We start from the raw sequence: 22,010 nt of genomic DNA, 5'->3' as shown, positions 1-22,010 counted from the left end.
TTGAATAACAAAATGAAATTTAATTAAATCATGATAATCAAATCCCTAAATTCTAAAATAATATAAAATGGTCCCATATTAACATATACTAGTATACAAGTCCTAGTTATCTCAAATAGCAAGTCAAAACTTAATTAAGCTAAAGGAACCATTAAATAGATTTCAATTAATCATTTTAATTAAAGTCTCTAGATTTTCATACTTATCCAAATGCTCTCAAATTTAAGTATGTTAAACAACATGCCTAAACTTAATTTAAAAGCATGCTACAAGTCAATTTCATGCAAGGCACATCCATGTAAATTTAATCTTGTACAAAGAATTAAATATTACTAATTTTTTAGATTTGATACAAGTCATGCAATCAAGTTGTATAATCATGAAAAACACCACATACAACACATACAAAATCCTAAAATATCCCCTACCTCAATTGGAATGAAAATCCCAATTACCACCGAAGTGAAATCGCCCCAAATTTTTGGTCCGCAAGACAGATTTTTCAGCTTGTTACCTTCAACTTGGGAAATTCATAAAAAATTCAATTCTAATCTAAATTGAATGAATCCAAAGCCCAATGAAAGCTTAAATACTGCAATTTGATAATATCAATTTAGATTAACAAAATATTTTCCCAATTGAAACAGTTTTGACCCACAACTTTGAAACAAATTCTGCCCAGAAAACACATTTTCAGCCTGTAGCGTCCAATTTTAAAAATTCATGAAAAATTCATTTGACATCCAAATTGGGCAAACCTAATTTATTTTGGAAGTAAACATATGAGAGTGTAAAACTAAAAATTTAAGCCATAATCCAATGTCAAAAGGTTAGTGAAATAAATCATCTAAAAATATGTTTTCCAGCTGCAATAAAAACATGGACAGCCATGTAGTCTCGGATTTTTAAAAAAATTTAGAAATACTCTAAAATCGTGAAAAAATTCTGAGTAGTGTAAAATTCATGGAAAAAGTTCCAGTAAAAATTTCTAGGTAATTGAAGTACTACAGCTCCATATAAAAATTCGTTTCCGGACCGGATAAGAAAATATTTAAATTTCCAACAATTAGCTTGGAACTTCAAAAATTCATAACTAATTCATTTTAAATCCAAATTACATGAAACCAAAACTAAATGGAAGCTAATTGATTATATTTTTATGTTATATATTTAATTTGACAAGATTTATTTCAAGTTAAAACAGTTTAAGGGCAGAATACAAGTCCTTCTTTTCTATGCATGTAAAACACTCAATATTGACATAAAAATACTTCAAAATAATAGATCTATACCTCACTAGAGAATTGAATCTCTAGATACCAAAGCAAAACTAGGAGTTAGGCTAGATCCTTCAAGGGTTTTGAAGAGGAGGATGAGGGGATCAAAAAGTATTCCAAGCTTTATGGTTTAAAGTAAGTGGAAGGGCCTCAAAGATCAAGGTCAATGCCTAAAGTTTCAAGCTTCATCCAGGAGGCTAGGGTTTTGTGGTGAGGAAGAAAGAGATGAAATGTGAAAATGTGTTAGTAGAGGAAATAGAAATCCTCCACTCACTATGTGATCCTATACCATGGTCAACACACACATTTATGGTCAATTGCACAAAAACTCTCCTTTAAAACCATAATCCCAAAGTGGCCTAAAGATCTTTGCAAGACTAAATTGTGAACCTGCACTTGTCACCAATCCATGGCTCCTTTCTAGGCTTAATCCCATACCTACACTTGTCAACCATCCAAACCAACAAGTGCACCAATCCTAGGCCAACAAGTGGGTGAATCCTCACCCTCCAAATGTCATCATCCAATGCATCAAAGTGTTTCCACACAAATGTCAACAAGTGGACCAATGAGAGTGTGACACTTGTCACATTTTTCAAAAATTACAAAAAGGTCCTTTTTGAAAATATCTTCCAAATTTAATTGCAAAATGGTTCCCAAGATGAAAAATAATTACTTTATTTAATTACACTAAAACCCCACAAATTAAGAAGAATTACACTAAAGTATGCATTAATGCCCCTTTATAAAGGAAGTAAGCAATCAACATGCTTTTCTAGAAAAGTAAAAATACCACTATCATGGAAATCAAATATCATGAATGCACGCAAAACCGGAATCAAATCCGAGTACAAAAAGTGAGGTTGTGAAAGGAAAAAGGATAAACGAAAAAAAGACAAAATGTGAATAGTGTTCGGAAAAATAAAGTATGGAAATGACACAATCCCCAAAGGAAGTTGTAAATTCAAGGAAAAAAGTCTCGAAAATCATTCCAGAGCACTCGAGACGACATCAAGTGATGAAAAACCGAACCCAAAAAGGAAAAGACAACGGAAAAAAATTATCCGTGAAAATCCGGGTTATTACAAGGACTATCCTTTTAAAATTAGGGGTATTACAAAAAAAGAGTGGAAGAATGTACACAAGAATGAAGAATAAAAAGAAATGAGGGAGGAATAGAGCTTTGAAACTCTACGAATACTAGTGTTTATGCCTAACATGCATGAAATCTTCAATGAAGCTTAATGGAACATATCTAGACGCCGCAAGAAGTGAAAGATAAAAAGAAATGGGAGAGGAATAGAGTTGAAAACTCTACGAATCACTAGTCTTTAACATCTCTAGCAAGACGTTAGGCTCTTTTAGCCCTGATCAAAAATCTTATTGTGCATCCCCTCCTTAACGGGGTGAAAGGCACTTTGAATCCCACCCAACAAATTGTTTCCGAGAGAACTTGTTGGATTTGGCTCAAAAGAGATTGACGGTCCTTGGTCTATGTAATTTTTGGGCTTCCATGCCCTTGGAACACTTGGTTTGCACATATTTTTCTTTGAACTCTTTTTGGGAAGCAAACCATGGAAATGTTCAACATCAAGTAAAGACTCAATTTTATCAAGTTCATTCTCAATACACTTTTCTATAACACATACTTCTTCATGCTTGTCTATTCAACTCGGGGTTGGATTAAAGATGTTCAACTTCACTTTTATATACCCAAATGATATTTTCATTATCTCTGTCCTACAATTGATGTTGGCATTTGTGGTTGCCAAGAAAGAACGGCCAAGGATAACGGGAATTTGGCTCTTGGGGTTTGGGACCGGTTCTGTGTCTATGACAACGAAATTAATGGGGAAGAAGAACTTATCAATCTTAATCAACACATCCTCAATAACACCTCGGGGCTTTTTGATGGATCAGTCTGCAAGTTGCAAAACTACCGACGTCGGTTTCAAGTCTCCTAAGCCCAATTTGACATATATCGAGTATGGAAGAAGGTTAACACTATCTCCTAATCTAAAAGAGTCCGATTAATGACATAGTCAACAATGATGCAAGAAGTAGTAGGTGAACCGGGGTCTTTAAATTTTGGGAGAGTGTTGTGTTGCAAGATAGAGCTTACTTGCTCGGTTAAAACCACTTTCCTTAGTGCTTGACTTTTGTTCTTTATCTTTTGGGTGCAAAGAGCTTTCAAGAACTTGGCATAAGCCGGAATTTGTTTGATTGCATCTAAGAACGGAAGATTGATCTTCACTTGCTTAAACACTGCAATGATTTCATTCACTTTGGTTTTTTGTTTTTCAAAAAAAATGGATCCTTTCAAGGCATCCGGAAATGAAGCTTTAGGCTCAAAAACTTTTTCAAAATTTTTCGTTGAATCACTTTCAATACAAGAATTTTTCAAATCCTTTTTCAAATCATTGTTCAATTCATCTTTCAAATCATTTTTCACAACTTTCTCAACAAGATGATCATGCACATGCAATGAATGAGGAATAAAATATGAAACGGGACGGGTGTCAACTTTTGGTTGCAACATTTACTCTCTTCATTGTGGATTCCAACTTGGTTATCAACAATTTTCCCACTTCTCAAGGTTGTCACCGCATTGACATGCTCAATTGTGTGACCTTCCGATGAGGAATTTGACTCTACAACAAATTGTTGCTTTGGTGGGGCATTTAGAGGCATCTTCCCTTTCTCTCTAGCATTCAAAGTACTAGCTATTTGCCCGACTTGGGTTTCTAGCTTAGCAATGGATTGGGAATGAGAATGAAGCAATTGAGTGTTTGCCTCCAAAGTACCCAAAGCGGTCAACACTTTCTCCTCAAAAGTGGGTCTCCTTGAGTTTTCTTAAGAATACGATGATTGATTAGGAAAATGAGAATTTGAGAATTGATTTCCATGTAATGATTGACAAGAAGATCTATAACCTTGGGAACCTTAGCTTTGCATTGGAGGCGGAACATACTTATTTTGAAAACCAACATGGGGAGGGTTTCCCCTTGGCTTTTCCAAGAGAAATTTGGATGGTTCCTCCGCTTAGGATTCACTACAAGAAATTAGGGTTTTATGGACAGTCGAAATTGTCCCTAAAAGCCCGGAATCAGTCCCTAAAAGTCAAATTGGTCCGTCACTAAAAGTAGCGTGCCAAAAGAGCTTTAGGGACGGTCAAGGTTGACCGTGATAAATACTTTTGACCTTTAGGGACAGTCCATACTGTCCCAAAGAACATCGTCCCTAAAACTTTTTGACTAATGAGGTATGAATTAGGGACAGTTTTAAGGACTGTCCCCAATACCTATAGTATTAGGGATGGTCAAACCGTCCCTAATACATTATTTTTAAATTATAATTATTATATTAGGGACGGACAGACTGTCCCTAATACATGATTTTTAAATTATAATTATTGTATTAAGGACGGACGGACTGTCCCTAATACATCATTTTTTTCATTATAATTATTGTATTAGGGACAAGTAGATTGTCCCTAATGCATGAATATATATATATATATATTTGTATGCTTGATTTGTGAGTTTAACCATTCCAAATACATGCAAAACATAAAAAAAAATAGATCCACAATAACATTTAAAAATATATTACTAACCATAAAACAAAATAAATACACAATATATATATTCAAGATCTATAAAATCTCCAGTTTTCTAAACAAAAACTAAAACCATGTGGTAGCACAAAAAATTGTTCCATCCTCTTCAAGATCTATTATTCATTCTATTGGTGGTTGTGGTGGTGCTTGCTGGTACCACCTTGTTGTTGGTGGCGGCTACTGAAAATGAGAGTTTGCTGGAGGTTGCGGTGGCTGTTGATGCCAGTTTGGTGCGGTTTGCTGCTGTTGGGAATTTGATGGAGACTGTTATTGGTGGAACCATGGTGGTGACTGCTGCTGTTGCTGTTGAAATTGGAGGAACCATAGTGGCGGCTGCTGATATTGGAGGAACCATGGTGGCGGCTATTGTTGGTACTGCTCAAGCATCTTCTCAAGTTTATCCATCTTTTCCGCCATTTGTACATTTCTTTATTCTGCAATTTCGGCCATTTTCCTAGAAGCCTCATCACATGATGAGGAGGCACTTGACGCTTTGGAGCCACGAAACCATGTCTGAATCCACGGCAATATCCATTCCTTATGCCTAGTTGGTTTTGCACTATCTCAATATCATTTATGGTTGGACTCGTACCATCAGAATTTTGAGAATTTTGTGCAGTCTTTTCTTTCATTGCATCCTACAAAATATTTAAGTTCGCTATCAAATTGAAAGAATATGGCATAGGAATAAATCATGTATAAGCTAGAATACTAATCTCAATAGAGAGAAAAAAAATGCTTATTGAAATGCTTATTTTCAAAATGGAAGGATGAGTTTGGACAAACTGCAATAACACAAACCAAACAAATTAACATATAATAGAGCTATTAGATGCCAATAAACGATATCAAAAGAAACTTCCACAACCAGAATTTGGTAAATAAAAAATTATGTACAAACAAAATATAAACTTTTTGTAAAACATCAAATCAAGATAAAAAAAAATCACAAACTCACAAACTCAAATATAACATAGATTAAAAAATATGACAAAATGTGGTAAACCTTGTAGAATTTATTAATAAATGAACTTAAAAAGAATATAATTTTTCTTTTATATAAAATTTGGTTTCCTAACCAACCTAGGAACTGAGGTGCAACAACTTGATTCATTTTACCCACATATAAAATGTTGTTCACTTTTTTTGCATTAATCCTCAAATGCGTAGCTTCTTATATAAGTTATATGTTTGCTCTACAAAAAAATTCCGTGTATATGGAATGCGGATTGCATGTTGTCCGACAATACCGAGTGTTTTAAGAAATCCGACACTATCATCCCTAACAAAAAAATAAATAAATAATACTTTTACTGTGGGTTGTGGGTCCGAAATAATTTGCAGTAATATCGAATCTGTTTCCCTCCAAAAACATCCTCAGAAGCTCCGAAATATGCGGCGTGAATAACGCCATAGTAATGATTTTGTAGCTAAAAGCCTAAAACTGATTGGTTGTTCCTTCATTAAATATATCAGTGTTCTCTGCATCTAACAAATACAACTTTGATGTCTTATTACTCTAGTCCACAAACGGTCCTATTTAATACTCCTTTTCCTCTCTCTCTGCATTTCATTCTTCTTAAACCAAAATCATCAAAGAGAGAGCAAAAAAAAAGGTTGTGCAATTTCTGAAGTTCATTGGTCTCAATATAGGAGGTAACTTATGATGCATACAAAACTTATTACTCCTTAATTTTATTCTCTTTTTTTTTTTTTTTTTTCTTTCGGAAATTAATTTTATTCTATTTTATTAAAACTTTTAATAGCCCTTTCTTAATGGGTAAGCTTGAATTCTCAAGTGAGCAAACTCTTTGATTCTTTTCAGTTACCTGTTTTTTTATTTTCATAAAGTGTTGTTGGTTTTGGATACTTTGGATTTGTGCTCATTTTGGGTATATCTTTATTTTTACAATCTCTACCTTCCTTTCAAGCCAGTCGTTTTCTATGCAAAAATGCCAATTAAAAGCCTTTCAACTACCCAATAATGTCTATATATCTCAATTACAGCCTCACTGATTTCAATTGGGTTGCTGGAAGTTACATCTTCCATTAATAGAAGGAAATAAATGAGTGAATTTAATGGTTAGAAGATATTCTTTTTCATGCCCTTTCTCTGTTCCATCACCTTTTGTAAAGGGAGGATTAATAGTGAAAGGTACTTCACTCCAATGATTTTGATCAACCTTCTTGGTGACAGAAATGGATTCTGAAACATCAAATGTGATTAGGAAGAAATGCTTTTTCCATTCTTTTCCTTTCCTTCTTCTCATTTCTTTGCTGGTATATATAATTTGCTAGTTTCAAAGTTTCAATGTTTTGCAGGCTGTATCAAATTTGTGGAAAAGTGGTAGCCAAAAAATTTGATGGTTGCAATTTAGCCTAATGCAATCAATCAAACTTATGGACTCATTAATTTTGATGGATTTGTGTCCGACATATAGATTATGGGTTTGTTGAGAAGGAATCAAAACGTACCATTAGTAGCAAACTTGATTGTTTCTGAGTTCAGTGATTTTTCTAGGAAAGGTGGAATATATATATATATATATATATATATATATATATTAATCTTTAGCAATTTTATTTTTAAGTATATTCTTTCCTCTTTCTAGGAATATATATATATATATATATATATATATTAATCTTTAGCAATATATTGTTTTGGTATCAATCATGTTTCCTAGGAACATACAGGTGCCTACTAAAAATATTTTTAAGTATATTCTTTCCTCTTTCTTCAATGATTGATTAATTTTGCCTTTGTGAGCACATGTCCATGATGGATGTATAGGTCTCTAGTCACATCTATACCCTGTCATCAAATATTCATATGACCAAGAAAAATCTGTCAAACCTAAACACCAGTAATGGAAAATATGAACAGAATGTACCAAGTACCCTCTTTGTCACATGGCCCTAACATTTCAAAAAATTATTTTCATTATATATATTTTTTATTTTTTAAACATAAAATGCAATAAATGAAAACCACACTTCATCCGCAACAATTCCCCACCTCCATTTGTGCACAAAAAATCAAGAATGGTCACTTAAAGGCATGTGATCCCCTATAAACCGCAAAATTGATCACTTAAAGGCATGTGACCCCTATAAACCGCAAAAAAATTATGAGATCCAAATTTCATAATCCAACATGCTAGTTTATAGTTAACTTACAAAATTTCTCTTAGCTTTCTCGTGTGCCCATCCACCTTGTTCCTTAAAATGTGTGTCCTTGTACAAACGAATAGCAGGATCCTCATCCCTTTCACTGTCCTCATCTTCTTGGCTCTGCCTTTCTTTGAGTTTGACCTGCAGTACAAAGTAATAGTGATTATTAGACAAATATATAGTTTAGAACGTAGATTATAAAATAAAAAATTTATAATTATTGTTTTATATATTACGCACATAAGCATCGTAACATCTGACAAAGGACATTGATCCAGAATAATGTGGAACCTCATTCTTGGAACGATTTTCTTTGTTTTTTTCACTTATTTTCTAGGTAGTAATTCAAACAATATTATAAGTTAGGAAACCTAAATAGCTAGTGAATGAAGTTATTATATTAAATAGTAAAAAACAAGTAGTTAAGAAATTGAACCTGGTGACATCCACGTATCACACAATTTTTGCCAAACAGCATGACCAATACCATTGTAAGGATGGCGGCATGCATTCTCAATCAGAAGATGCTCTTCAAAATGACACTTCAATTTATATCTATATTTCCTCAATGCACTGGAAATTCCCTTATTTACTCGCTTAAAATCAATGTCATTCGCATATGCATCCACTCCAAAGACCTTCTTTATAATGTAAAATTAATGTAAGCTATAATTCGTAACCAATTGGACCAGTAACCTCTGATTTATTTTTAATAAACAAACATTAAATGATGGTTATCATTACCTTCAAATGGTCATAGTAGACCTCTTTCTCAAAATCTGAAACATCCCTTCACGTTTTATACTTTAGAAGGGCTTCGGTATCTCGTGTATTAATGCCAACCTCAACCGTCCATAATTTGTTATTTAAACCAACAAGTTTAATATAACCCTCTCCAAATTCTACTGGAACCGGGCAGTTGTTTTCCTTAAGTTTGTGCAAGGCTTCATTTTTGGCTCTTCCACGCCCTTTTCGTATCGGACCTGAAAAACAACTTTATCATCTTAATTAAAACGTAGACATTTTACAAAAGAGCTTATGGTTAATTAATGATGAAGCATAATTACCTCCACTTGGTTGTGGCCCCATCTACTCATAACTACCATTACCTTCCATTCTTTCATTTGTTGAATTCCTATCATCACCTGATCCACTCGGTTGTGTAGCAGGTGAACTTGTAGATGGTCGCTCAGTTTCAGCCCTACGGGACCTTAAAACTCTACGCATTGGTTCCTCGGAGGTGTCCATAGTTTAGTTTACAAGCTGATATGAAGAATCAAGTGAAATTAAATCAAAATAAACAAGCATATGCAGAATATATTCTAAGTCATCATTTCATATTTACATAATTCCATTGAATAAAAAATTCAATAATTAGAGGCTCATAAACCTGAGAGAAGTCGTACCTTGTAAAATATATATATATATCTTAATACTCATAAATTTGATTTTTCAAAGAAACTAAAGACATCAACTTAGATGATATAATCTCTTTTATATATGGTTAATAAAATTTCAAAGCAGGACATAATTGTATTTTTCAGAAAACAATGTTTCCAGTTTGAGTAACAATGTGTGCAAATGCTTTACAAAAAGCAAACTTTTTGAGTAAAATCTCATTATGAAACCATAAAGCTAGTCACTACATTTATATATATATTTATATATATATATATATATATATATATATATATATATATATATTTCCTTTTCTTTCAGAAAAATTTGACCAGGCCATTTATCTAAAATTGAAATCGCCTTAATTTGAGGCCTGGATGGGGATTAACACGGTACTTATGATTCGCATAAAATAACATAGAATATGATTTTTAAATTGTTTTTTAAATAGGGAAATGATTTTTTATCCTTTTCATAAAATGAATGGGATTCACATTTAATTTATTCACGACAATATAAATTACTAGAAAAATAGGATCAGATAACATTATTTATACTCAAGCTAATGAACACTTTGGTTTGGACTAAAAGGTTTATTCTAACGAGAATTATACATTACAATTTCAACGCTAGAAGCAATATGTAATATTAAGCTTGCTCACTAACTAAATGAACAATGGTCCAGCTCGTACAAACCAAGTTCCCCAAATGAGAGGTGGGGAGTTTAAGCCTCCTAAGTGGAGGAGGTGAGTTTGCTTCAGCTTACAAAAAAAAAAAAAATTCTTCCTCACTATTTAATTGTTCAAATTAGGTTTATTAGCACACAATTAATGATAAAGCAAGTCTCTGGGGTCACAACCAACACTTGGACAATATTATAAATTATTTTTTGATGATTACCTTAACTTTTGTTTGGTCTAATTATTAATAATAAATATAAATTAAAAAAAAAGGCAGGATAAAGTTTAAATTTAACTAGTGTGATTTGTTTTTGTGTTAATGGAGGATTAGATTTAAAGGAATCCAAGGTTATGAATAGCAGTCTTTTTTTCCTATTTAATCATGACCATGAAAGCATTAGATAAGCTTATACTGGGACCAAATAGACATAAAAGTGTTTGTCACATTTCTACTCTATAGAGATCTGAAGACTGATGTACCTCAATCATTCAGCTGCTCTCAAATTAAAAAATAGAATTAAATAATATAAAGTTATTCACCTAGGCTACAGGTCATTAATTCTTCAATAATCCTCCAATATATATATATTCAATTAAAACTCAAACTCTTAATATCTTTATTGCCTGATGGAACTCCAAGGATATTGTCAACACGTGGGTGGCCCTGTCCTTCTAGAGTCAAAGTTAGGTTTCCATCCCTTAGGCTTGAGAATTTTCAAAAGGTAAATTGTATATATATGTAACAATTATTACAAAGGAGACCTAACAAGGGCAGACAAGGTTAAAGATTGCTTATTGGGATAATCTATATACATATACACAGTTATACAAGAAAATAAATGTACACAAGGTTAGAATAGTACACGGCGCACTGGTGGATCCAGCGTAGGGTTGGGCTGGGCTCCAACCCACCCCAAAATTTATTTTTTATTTTTTATTACTATGGGTATTTTTAGCCCAACCCAAAAAAAAAAAAATTATTAATATTAACCCACCCAAATAAGCCCAAGTCAACTAAGTCACAATATTAAAATAAAGACCCCAGCCTAACAAGCCCTATTAAGGATATGTATTAGGATATGAAGTAAAACATATTTTGAGATAAAATTGTTGTAGAGGCAGTTCTGAAATTATATATATAGCATAAATTCTTAATGTCAACACTTTCAAATCATCATGAAAAATAAACAGAGCTCATGTGTTTATCTAGAAAGTATTCAACAAATAAACAAAAAAATCTATGGCATTATAAACTATGAAAATTTGATGATTTTGATCTCTAGTAGACAAGGAGTATTAATATAAAAGAAAACATCTAAATCCAATAATTCACAAATCAAAGGTTACTAACTTACTACAGATTTAGATAAAACAAATATAGATGGGTAAGTGTTAGAATTTCAAATTAATTTATAAAATAAAACCACAAACAAAAATTACAATAATTCAATCTTTAAAACTAAAAAAAAATTATAAAATAAAACCACAAACAAAAATTACAATAATTCAATCTTTAAAACCAAAAAAACCAAATATGAAACGTGTTAAAACATAGCACGATGATAGATGAATTACCATGTTTGAAAATTTGACTTGGAGTCTATTATCGACAAATTCGAGTCTTTAAAGACTCATCGAGCACAACTTAGATAAATATTTTGTAATATTTGAATTCAAATATTTATCTAGATTATTTTATAAAAAAATTTGCTTAAGAAATTGTGTTTTTAAATTTATGTTTAATTTTAACCCACTCCACTGACAATTCCTGAATCCGCCCTTGCGTGACACGGCCTCTTGTTATTGAAGGGTTTGAAGAGGGTTAGCTATACATCTCTACTAGATAGATTTTTAGATTGTGAACCCCAACTTCAAGATTACAATGGAGCAGCAACTTTACCATTAGGTCACCTCTACTAATATATATATATATATATATATATATTAAAAATGTATAATTACACCCTAATACTGCTAAAGAGCTACATAGGTTATGATAGGAAGATGCCACTTTTGCTGTCAAATTGGATGCTTTTATGTCTGTTTCATAGTAATACATGTGCGATATAGAGAAATTGTGAATGCAGTCATAGATAATGTGTCTCTAGTGTTAAATAATATTTAAGAAGGCAATACTTTGGATTATAAGGCTTGCATAAGAAAATGCACAATTCAGCTCCAAGCCTCCAACTGAAGAAATTAACAATAAACTTATTTAAACAGTTGGAAAAATGATATTGCATCTTCCCAAACAACTGAATCTAAATAAAGACCTAAATTATCATGAAAATTTGCAGCCAAATCAACCAGATCACACCATTCAAAAAGTACGAAACAATAAAACATAAGAACAAACAGAAAACCTATTTCAACTATATCTCAAGAAAAAAACACTTGACTAAGGAATTTTTTTTATTTTTTCATTGGTTTAATTAATGATTTCACTACTGCATCAAAACATACAACCAGATTTGATTCATTAAAATCCAGATTATACCCTAACTAGATTAAGAAATCATAAACTATCATCTATGTGCTTAGAAAATATATGAGTAAGGACTCAATCAAACCACTTCCAATATATTATGTTATCTGCCCAAACAGGTAAATATCTTTGTTGTTCAACAAAATTGAACAAATGAACATGATAAAACAAATGTTCACATATTGAGAATAACACAAGCCAAAGAAAAGGGGGGAATGAGAAGTGTCAGTATAATTAAATAATCAGGATTGCTTCAAATGTTAGAAATTATAATCAAACCAAATTGAATAAATGAACATGATAAATAGTCAATCATTCAGCTCCTAGTTAAATTAACTTGAAAACATTTGATTAATGCAGTTGAGAACAGCAATTACAACTCCCCACACCAAAGAACCGTAAATTACCCACATCAAGATTGAAGTAATCAGTAAAATATCAAACTAAAGAATAAAGGGAACAGAGTTCTATAAATTTTCAGTTCAAAAAACTCGGTAAAGATATCTTAATAACAATCAAAAGCATAACCTAAATAGTAATAAATCTTAACAACAAGATAAAGAATGTGTAATCCCAAACTACATCGACCATCAGATCAAGCAAAAACACAAAGATTTACAGAAATCAAAAACCCTAAAAATCAAGACCAATTACGATATCAAAACCACAAACATAGATACATTATCATACATGATATCAACGAAATAACATTAGAGACTGAAGGAACACATAACAGAATATATAAGGGTTTATAAAGTTCCATCACAATAGTACCTTCTGATTCTGATAGCCTCCTCCAAGCTCGAGATTCTCTTCGAAACAACAAAGAATCGCTTCTGCAAACCTGTATTTCCTACAGCGATTCAGACTCAGACCACAAGCCGCCTCCAGATTTGGTGAAGATTAAATCTTGTGATTCGGTGAAGATTGAAGCCCAAAGAATGTTTGATTAAGAACCTCTGTCTTCTGCGACGGTGGAAGAGGGTGGAAGAGCCTCTGTCTTCAGCAACGATGGAAAAGGGCGGAAGAGGATGGAAGACGGTGGAAGAGGTGTGAGGGCTTGAGCGTTCAGAACTGAAGACTAGGTATATGGATGTAATGATATATATGATTAAACGACGTAGTTTATGCCCCTCTTTAATATTTTGTAAAATAAAATTATTTTATATGTTATATTTTTGTAGCGCTAAACAAAAAATTGAAGCGCCAAATGTTGTTGCACTAATTTTTTTTGGGGAATTGGGGACGGGCTAGTTAAGGTTTTAGGGACAGTCTTTAGACTGTGCCAAAAAATAAGGTTTTAGGGACGGGCTAGTTAAGGTTTTAGGGATAGTTTTTGAGACTGTGCCAAAAATTAAGGTTTTAGGGACGGTCCTAAGACTGTGCCAAAAAATAAAGTTTTAGGGACGGTCCTAAGACTGTGCCAAAAAATAAGGTTTTAGGGACGGTCCTAAGACTGTGCCAAAAAATAAAGTTTTATATTATAGTGTGAGCCATAGGGATTATTCCCTTGGTTGACAAAAACGACATTTGTTTGTTCATGGTTCTCACTTTGCACATGTCTATGGGGACAATTGGAAGTAGAATGTAAGACACTAGAACAAGTCATGTAAGATTCATTAGATGCATGATGAACATGATTAGGGGAGGAAGGTACTTGATTTGCCGAATTTTGGTTGATCAAAAATTGATCAAACCTTTGAGATAAAGATTTCACCTCGGCGGCTATGTCATTGGAACTGTAAACTTGATATAAGCCGACATTTTTCCTTCCACCTAGATTTCTACCATTTTTAGAGGATAAAGATTTATGCATCGAGTTCTCACTCATGCTTTTATACAGTTGCCAAACATCATTTTCATGTTTATCAAGATAAGAACCACCCATGGATGCATCAACCATTCTTTTTTGATTATTCGGCAAACTTTCAAAGTAGTATTGGACTAATTGCCATTTAAGAATGTCATGATGTTGACACTTCCTAAGCAAGTCATTAAATCTTTCCCATACCTCATGAAACAATTCCCCTTCCTCTTGAGAAAATTCACGAATGGAAGTTCTCATACCATTGGTCTTTGATACCGGATAGTACTTTTTCAAGAACTCTTGTTGCATTTCTGCCCAAGAAGTTATCGAAAAAGCCCCAAGATTGTTGAACCAAAATTTTGTCTTGTCCTTAACACTTCTTTTGACATGTCCGTGTATTTCACGGTGGAACACATTTCAAGAAACTCATCCAAATGCTTGTAAGGTTCTTTACTTGGAAGTCCATGATAGTTGAGAAGCAGTTGAATAGTCTGTGGTTTAATCTCATAGTGATGTGCTTTAAATTGGGGCAATTGAATGCATGTAGGTGCATTATATTCATTAGGCACATAATGAACACGCAAAGCAATGGGAGAATTCACAACTGGCGGTGCTACACAAACACTTTGGTTGCCTTACATAATGGGGGTTGTGGAGCAAAAATTGGCCGAGGTATTCCCATTGGAACTTAGCCTTATTGTGGAATGAAAGGTCTTGGCATGCCTAATGGTACTTGAATATTGTCATGATGCACATTAAGATGGAGGATACCTTATTGGTCTATGTGACCAAGGTCCTCCACATAGTCCTCCATTGGAAAATGGAGTAATGAAAGCTATCCCTTCCCCTTAGATTACGAACAATGGATTCAAGATTCAAATTAGGAAGGATAAGAGTAGGATTTAATGACCTACGACCATGCATGCACAAACAAAACTAAAATAAGAAACAAGCAAGTGGCAATCACTTCTCCTCCGCAACAAATCAATAATCAACAAACATCCTCCACATACATTGATCCCATACTCCCATGCTTTCAACAATATGTAAAAAAAATAAATAAATTGCCTCTACGCGGGCTCACGATCTATCTAGGAAAGTAAAAACACATCTCTACGCGGGCCGACGATTTAACTAGAGATTGAGTTAGGAAGAGCTCACAAATGGTTCTTAAGTAACTTCAATTTAGTTCTTAATTTTCAAGCTTTGCTATGCCTTGCAAATTTTTTTTTTAGATTTTAGCCTTTTTATACTTAGCTTAGCTCCTTGCTTTTCAATTCTCCTTTGCTTAACTTCCTTTGCTCAATTCACCTAGCCAATCAAGAACAAACACAATAAGTAATTTAAAATAAAATAAAGTAAAATCACGATCAAAAGAGTACTAATTACTAATTGTTTCCAAAAATACAGCGTTGCCAAATCCCAGGCAACGGCGCCAAAATCTGACGAGGCCGTTTGTATACGCCAAAATAATGTAGTGAATGTGCGGTTCAAGAAAAGCCTTTTAGGTCAAGTTTAAATTTATAAAAACAACAACCACCACTACTACTGACGTAGCAAGAGTGAGTAGAGATCGTCCCAAAGGATTATACGTGCTGTAATTTAACTTCGACTCCAGTGGATCACAAGATTGCGAATGAGAGATTGATTGTTTGATTACACTAAGATGCAAACAAATTAAAATGCAATTAAAATAAACTAATTTGAGATAGAGATTTAAGAGATATGAAGAGAGGTCTTAGGGTGTTAGAATCACCACTAAGCTCATACAATCAACCACTTGTTTTCCATTAATAGGGAATACATTATTATGAACAAAATGCGACTACCAATTGCAATATTAAACATGGACCATCAAATTCATGTATGAATTGTCTACCTAACCAACAAATAAACTAAGTATAGAATAACCCATCAAATCTAAGCATGACCTATCAAACTAGTCACAATTATAGCACACATCAATCTAGAGAATCATGGAATTTGCAATAATAAGTCATGGAATATCAAATCAAGTATAGATTGTCTACCTACCTACAAACATGAATTAAATTGTAAAAACAACCCATCAAGTATAAGTATAATCCATCAAATTAATTGACAAACCCATTCAATGAAAACCCATGCTTAGCCATCACTAAATCCTTAATTAATCACATATAAACATGCAACTAACATAGAGAATCTAGTGTAAAGATCAATTCTCAAATAATCACACATAAGACAACATATAATTAAAATAGAGAATCATAAGGAAGAATTAAATCAACAATCACAAGGCTAAGCACTAATCACAACAATATATACATAAATTCCCAAAAATAGAAATACAAAGGTTTAGATTACACAAGACTTAGGGCTCATCCAAGCCCTAAGTGTAGATCTAGCCAATCATGGAGGAGGTGGATGTGGTCATGAAACCCTCAAGGACAAGCTCTAAACATGGCTCCATCTTCTTCTTCCTTTTCTTCTTTTTCTTCTTTGAAGCTCTAGAGAGAGAGAATATGTGGATCTAAAGATGGGTTTTTGAGATGTGCCTCCACTTCCCTCTTTTCTTTTAACCCTAATCTCTAACTTTGTAGAGAGAGAAAGCTATAACAATATAGAAATTATAATGTAAAAATATGGATCTACCTACAAAAATGGTTGAATCCCTCTTATATACAAGGCTTTTAGAGCCCAAGAATGTGAGAACTCGGCCCTAGGATCTCCTCTTTCAAGCACAGCCCGAGTTGGGTTGAAATGAGCTTTAGATTTGCTTTTTAATAACTTTCGCGAACAGTTCGATCGATCTCACTTTTCTTCGATCGATCTCACTTTGCAATTTTCAGCATCAGCCTTCTTTTTGCTCCAGATTCTCACTAAGACTTAATTTGACTCCAAAAAGACCTTAAGAATCCATTTTTAGCCCGTTTTAACTTTATTGACCTTAAATAGACAAAAACATGAAATTAGACTAAAATGGGAAAATAAGATAGAAGAATGGACTAAAATACCCTCGCTTAAGGGGTTTAAATGCGCACTTTTCAACGCTCATCACTAAGTTTCCATGATGGGAAATGCGCACTTTTCAGCGCTTATCACTAAGTTTCCCCCCTATTGTACGTTCTTATATGTAAAAAGGTTTCATAATCCTGTTTAGCCCCATCTATCGACAACTCTCAGAAAGGGAGTAGCGTACTCTAATGTTTTGCAGGACACTCAAATGGCTAAGGAAATTCTTAAAGGTTTCTAAGATCTTCTCTAAAATCTAAAGGTGTTATACGACTTAATCAATCAGTTATGATGGCTAAATCTCCTCTTTAATTATTAAAGTATTCTTGGTTTTTACATTTGAATTATTGTATTAAAATCCAACACTTTTTTAATGTACTAGCTCTTCTTTTCTACTCTCTAATTTTATTTTATTTTTGGTTACAATTATCTGATGTGGGATTAATGACTTATGTATTACGAAAATGACCGGTTTAAAGAGAAAAACAAAATATACAATAGTTCTTTCAAACATCCTAATGACCGATGATAGTAATAGGGGTGCCAAAATAGTTGAAGGCCCAATTGGCAGCTAAACTAGCACAGGCCAAGCTTCACAAAGATAAGCAAATATTTACGTTGTTATGGTTGTATAGGCATGTAATCATTGCCTTATCTGACTTAAGTGACCATGGAGAGCAAAAATGACCCTCTCACATGCAAGTTCTTACCATTTCAACCCTACTCAAAGGGCTCTGTTAGCTTTCTAAGAGTTATATATATTTCTGAAATTTAAATTTGAATTTTGACAAATTTCGTTGTCAAAATGAGTCCGATATCGAGTTGTAAATTTGTGGTTTAATTTGTCAAGACTCAAGATCGGAAGCGGAATTAAAGAAGTGATCATGTTCATACTTCGATACACTCGATAATGATGAGAACAACGCTTTAGGAAGGTAAGTGAGTGTGTGAGGACACTTGGGTAGTTCAAAATTAGGTTTTTGGAAAAAAATTTCATTTTACTTAACTTGAACCGGTTTAAGTTTTTATGAACTAGTTCAACTTTTGAAGGCATATTTATGAAGTTTAAGTTTGGCCAACTTGAACTGATTCAAGTATTAAAGGTTGGTTTTCAAAATTCCTTCTGGCTAACTTAAACCGGTTAAGCCCCTCCTGAACTGGTTCAAGTTTTTCAGACCTTTTTGGTAACTCTCAATCCTGGTATGTTTTGGCTTTCTGTTTTGGGTAAACTTCTTCTATATTGATTATGTACAAAATTGGACGAACTCTTACGCCACACTGCTTCTACCTCTACTGATGTTCCTCTACTCGCAGATTAGCTGACTAGGGCTATTTTTGTTTCATTTTTGATGTATAGGCAGACTTTTGTTGACTAGGGCAGTATTTTTGTTTTATTTATTTCATATTCTGTATTTTTACACTAAGTCTTTTATTTGAAGTATTGTACTAATATTGATCATATATATACATATTTTTTGCCTATTTTTCCCTTTTATTGATATTATTACCATATTTGCTTATTATTGATGATATATATCTGTTTTACTCTATATACTTGATACTCTGATGTGTGTTGGAGTGCGATTATTTTGCCAGATACTAAGGACCAAGATTGGGGGTGATTTTTCTATTTTGCCCTTTTAAGCTTCAACTTGTAAATCTTTGCTGGTTCGGTGTAGTATGGTAATATCTTTCTCACTCTACTTTATTTTCACACATTGAGGATAATATGCACACTAAGTTTGGGGGTAAGGCAGTGACCTTTTAATTTTTGCTGAAAATATGATATGATATGCACAAGTGGATGTGTTTTAACTATTTAAGCATGAGTTTGAGTTTGTTGCTATGTCATGATTTCTATATGTAGTATGATGTTGTTTAAAGATGGCTTGTATGTCAAATTCATGTTAAATGGGAATTTTTGAAATTTTTTTAAATCAGTTGGTGGCCTGTGGTCCATTTTGTTTGGATAATTACTATTTGATGATTTTGATCTCTAGAATACTTCACTTTGCACATGTTCACACTTACATGCATTCTATGGGGTATAAACTTGAAGTCTTGTTCTGTTTTGTGCTAAACTGAGATGAACAGGTGAATTTGATTATTTTGAGAACTAAGGTATAAAACAAAATAAAAAGATAAAAAATTGGTATGTTGCAAAAAAGAGCTGTTTCAACAATATGAAAGAGATAAATGAAAAAATAAATAAATAAAGGGTCAAGTTTGAGTCTATAACTTAGATTAACATCTAATGCCCTAAAACCATCTAGTTTAGGAGTCATTGGCTGAAGATTTAGATAGCTTAAGAGACTCGAGCATTGCACAAAGTACCCTGTTTAAAAAAAAAAAAAAAAAAATGTGATGAAGAAAAGTAAGCATACCTGTGAAAAAAAGAAAAATACCTTGGGGATTAGAATTTGAAAAGTTTACTTGTGAATTGAGGAATAACATGGAATAGATATGAGTATGGATAGTAAACTACATGTTTAACATTGTAGGTTCACTTATAAAAAGGATTTTGGGAATTGAGATTGTTGAATAAGTGACTAAACTAACATGTGGGGACCATAGTTATTGATTTGAGGTTAAAAGTTTGAATTTTTTTCCTAATTAATATAGTTTGTTATACTTGTTATATTTGACTGATTGATGCATTGCTGGGACATTATGATGTGAAAATAGGTTTGAATGAGCTTATTGTGCAAGTAAGGCACTGTTTGAGGTGTTTGTGGGTACCATCACAGGAAATGCTCACAAGACTATAACTCGTGCACTATGGGTAACCTAGGGGTTTAAAGGCTTGTTGCATAAGCTAAATGCAACTATAATTCCCACGAAAACGACTTTTTTAGTTCTGTATTGCTAAGAGACTAGCAATAAGTAGGTTTGGGGGTGTGATAAGCGTTGAATATTGCATATTTGAGCCGCTAAATATACGTATGTTAGGACCTAAAGTGATACTTCTACCCATTAATAGACTGATTTATGTTTATTTTGTGTTTGTAGGAACTTTTCCAAAGAAACGGTTAAAACCGGGACTTTAAGATGAAAAAATTGATATTAAAGCTTACAGAGTCGTTGCCGATCATCTGAAGTAAGCCTAGAGTCAAAATGGTGAATTTTGGAGAATTTCAAGTGCCACAGCTCGAGCCTAAGTCCATTGGCTCGAGCACAACAACAAGAAGCAAGAAATTCCACTAAGGCATAATAGCTCGAACTGAGATCCTAGGGCTTAAGCTGAACCTCAAGGTGCTCGAGCTTTTGCCAAAAAATTCCAGTAGAATGTGCGTCGGAATATGAAAAGTTGCTTCAGAAAGTCCATGTTGCTAAGGCCTTAAGCCAAGATCAAAGAGCTTGAGCCAAAGTCAAATAGCTCGAGCTTTTGCCAAAAAGCTTGAGCCGGAGACCCAAGGCTCGAGCACCATGAAGGAGGAGGGATCGAGCACTGTTAAAGAAAATTCTAAAAAATATTCTAAATGTTGATAAAAAAAAATATGTTTCGGAAAAGATTTGAAGAAATTTAGCTAAGTATAGAAGTTAGGGCTCGAGCACCTTTCCAAATAGCTCGAGCCATTACATAAATAGCTCGAGCGCTTCTAGGCTCGAGCCATTGATGATAAATCAGAACTTTAAGTTGTGGGATTTGTTCTAATTATGTCATATTTCATTTTAGACGGGCCCAAATGATCCCAGAAGACCTAAAGCCCACTCAAGCCATATTAGAAGTCAATTCTTCTATAAAATGAGGCACAAGACACAGAAAAAGAGGGTCTGAATTCTCTTAGGTTTTATCTTAGTTTTCTACTCTAGATCTAGTGGCAGCTAGTAGGGTTTTCTATAGTTTTGAAGGTGAAGATCCTAAGAATAGAAGTGTAGTCCATGATGATGAAAACCATAACAACACAGATGATATCTTGCGTCGTCATGAGTAGCTAATTCCTCTCTTAGGGCATAAATGTAACCCGATCTGAGTATTATGGTTTGATTGTTCTAACTTTGGGAATTGATTACATGATTATGAGCAATCGAGTAATATCAATTGGTGTTTTAATGAAATAATAATTTTTGAATAATTAATACATTGTCTTAGATTTAATTATTCTTTAATTATTCTTAACCTATTCATAATGTACGAGATGGCGGCATAAGGGCTTCTCGACATTAAGAATAGATATCACGCAATGGTGTTCCAATGTTTTTTCATGAATGAATGTTTTCATAGATTATCCCTAGGGAAGACGACTTATACTATAACATTAGTTAGAATTAGGTAGGTAGATAATTCGTACTAACTGAAGATAAATTAATGTTAGTTGAAATTCATGAAATATCTTTCTTTAAAACCGAATTAAACGAATGTTATTGAATTTAATTCATATGATATATAAATTGTTGAAATCCCAAGGTTGAACGGTTGACCATAATACGAAATTCGTGATAAAGTTAATCCCTAAGATTCTCTCTATCTGATCTCTTTACTTTAATTTAGTTTTATTTTATTTTATATTCGTGACAACCAACCAATCAAAAGATCTTTTATCTCTGAATCAAAATCAGATTAATTGGACATTAC

At 33.2% G+C, this 22,010-nt stretch overlaps 1 protein-coding gene across 4 annotated transcripts; it reads right to left on the bottom strand.

Annotated features, from left to right (window-relative positions):
* Positions 1-4,859: 4,859 nt before the first annotated feature.
* LOC132295028 (uncharacterized) lies at positions 4,860-13,727 on the bottom strand. Of its 4 annotated transcripts, none has more exons than XM_059793098.1 (6): positions 13,408-13,727; positions 9,138-9,333; positions 8,815-9,053; positions 8,507-8,711; positions 8,077-8,211; positions 4,860-5,534 (listed from the first exon to the last, which is right to left on the bottom strand). In XM_059793098.1, exons 4-6 carry the CDS (start codon positions 8,579-8,581, stop codon positions 5,022-5,024), a joined length of 723 nt encoding a protein of 240 aa, XP_059649081.1. In that variant the 5' UTR covers positions 8,582-8,711; positions 8,815-9,053; positions 9,138-9,333; positions 13,408-13,727; the 3' UTR covers positions 4,860-5,021. The 4 variants fall into 4 exon arrangements, 3 of the variants coding, with proteins under 3 accessions (XP_059649081.1, XP_059649082.1, XP_059649080.1); XM_059793099.1 differs by having other exon boundaries at positions 8,507-8,708; XR_009478285.1 differs by lacking the exon at positions 8,507-8,711.
* Between the last annotated feature and the right edge of the window lie 8,283 nt (positions 13,728-22,010).

The sequence above is a fragment of the Cornus florida genome, unplaced genomic scaffold (assembly GCF_030987335.1).
Source record: "Cornus florida cultivar Cherokee Brave unplaced genomic scaffold, ASM3098733v1 CherokeeBrave_3.0.0_Hap2_Chr02, whole genome shotgun sequence".
Taxonomy (NCBI): Eukaryota; Viridiplantae; Streptophyta; class Magnoliopsida; order Cornales; family Cornaceae; genus Cornus; species Cornus florida.
Note: the sequence above shows the minus strand (reverse complement) of the source record. Positions and strands in the feature narration are given on the sequence as shown.

Excerpts from the sequence above, each read along its gene's own strand:
- LOC132295028 (XM_059793097.1), bottom strand. The coding sequence starts at position 8,581 with ATGCATGCCGCCATCCTTACAATGGTATTGGTCATGCTGTTTGGCAAA. Across the intron at positions 8,212-8,506 it reads TGATACGTGGATGTCACCAG|GTCAAACTCAAAGAAAGGCA; the intron begins GTTCAATTTCTT and ends TTTGTACTGCAG. Across the intron at positions 5,535-8,076 it reads AGAAAGCTAAGAGAAATTTT|GATGCAATGAAAGAAAAGAC; the intron begins GTAAGTTAACTA and ends AATATTTTGTAG.